Source organism: Crocodylus porosus, unplaced genomic scaffold, assembly GCF_001723895.1.
Source record: "Crocodylus porosus isolate Cpor-Errol unplaced genomic scaffold, CroPor_comp1, whole genome shotgun sequence".
Classification (NCBI taxonomy): domain Eukaryota; kingdom Metazoa; phylum Chordata; order Crocodylia; family Crocodylidae; genus Crocodylus; species Crocodylus porosus.
Window position 1 is genome coordinate 178,911,702 of NW_017728906.1, and position 1,435 is coordinate 178,913,136.

Consider the following 1,435-nt stretch of genomic DNA (forward strand, 5'->3'; position numbering starts at 1 on the left):
AAAAATGTTTCACCCATGAATTTATTCTTTCCATGTATTTTTCTTACTAGACTATATCTATTTCTTCCATGGAGCAACCCAGTATCAGTTTGATCCTAAGACCAAGCGAGTTGTCAGCATCCTGAGGAGCAACAGCTGGTTTACTTGTTAACTGCAGCGATTTCCCTCCTGTTTAATATAATAAGTTTCTTCAACTTTTAATGGTTATTTTAAAAGGAAAAGCAGTATTATTTATTCTCAGACTTTTGTATGAAAAACTACAAATGGTGATCCTGATGGAATTGAATCATTTACTGAATTTTTACAAACTGGATTGATAATTGACAAAACAAAGTATTATGTTTTTCATACCATTGTGTGTGTTTCTTTCTATTAGAGCCAGTTCTAAAAAGCTTAGTTCTAGCCCCAAGCACAGCCTGAAGTACTAGACTGGGTGCATGGAAATCACATGGGGCATTGCAAGTACAACTTTTGCTCCAAATCAGAAGAGAAAATGCCACATAGCTCCACCTAGCTCCACCATCATGCATAGTCCACTCTGAAGTTTCTATGTCATTGGGCCTGTTGATCTCTAGAGCAATGAATCCACTAGTCATATCGGTGCCTGCTCCTCTGACCCACTCTATTCCCCAAGTTTCTCTTAATAAGTCATCTGCTGAGCTCTGCTCCTTCACTTCTTTAAGTCCTGCCCTTTCCATTCCAGTAGCTCTGTATCATTTCCATTAAATTCAGGACAATCTACAGCTCAGTTTATGGCTGCTCCAGAACCGCACTTTTTTATTGGTTAGAACCTTCTCTTTTCCAAATGATGTTTCCCGTTGATAAGTTTATACTGCTTTGTCCTTGAGCCAACATGGACTTTTAGCAAAAACAGTTCTTTCCCTTCCCTGGTGTTCTTCCTGAAATTCAGTCAGAGAGAACAACCACATCCCTTTTCAGCCTTTGTGTTGCTAGGTCTGCTATGGCTGGCATCAAGTGGCACTGTAGCTCCCTCTTGTTCTCTCCTAATTACCTGCCTTGACGTTATTCATGAAAAAAAGGTTGGGAGTTTGCCCAAGGCCCAGAGGGAGTCCATCCCATTGCCAAAACACCCTCTATCCAATCTGCTGAGCCTCTCTCTTGATCCTATAGTTGTTTTTGGATACCAGGTGCCTTAAGGGCTATGTTCTTGGCCTCCAACCACCCCTAGAGCCACACCCATGCCTTGTAGATGTTACTGATTATTATTTCAGTGGAGCAGCTTGTCCCAGTGCAATGTCTGGCCTTCAGCCTCAAAAAATGTGTTGGAGCTTCAGCCTTCCTGTCCTTGGCCCCTTCTCTCTTTAGCTGGGCACCCCTTGCCCAAGGCACACTGTCTAGCACCTCAACTTCCAGGCTTCAGCCCTGGTTTTCAGCTTTGCAGGCTCTTGGCCACTGATCCTGGCTTTGGCCTTCT

At 42.9% G+C, this 1,435-nt stretch overlaps 1 protein-coding gene across 1 annotated transcript in view; it reads left to right on the plus strand.

Annotated features, from left to right (window-relative positions):
• Positions 1 to 158, plus strand: part of LOC109306734 (interstitial collagenase-like) — an 8,928-nt gene extending 8,770 nt beyond the window's left edge. Inside the window, exon 10 of the mRNA XM_019530270.1 lies at positions 48 to 158. Within this exon, the coding sequence (XP_019385815.1) occupies positions 48 to 151 (104 nt within the window). The 3' untranslated portion in view covers positions 152 to 158. The remainder of the gene's footprint in view (positions 1 to 47) is intronic.
• Positions 159 to 1,435: the final 1,277 nt, after the last annotated feature.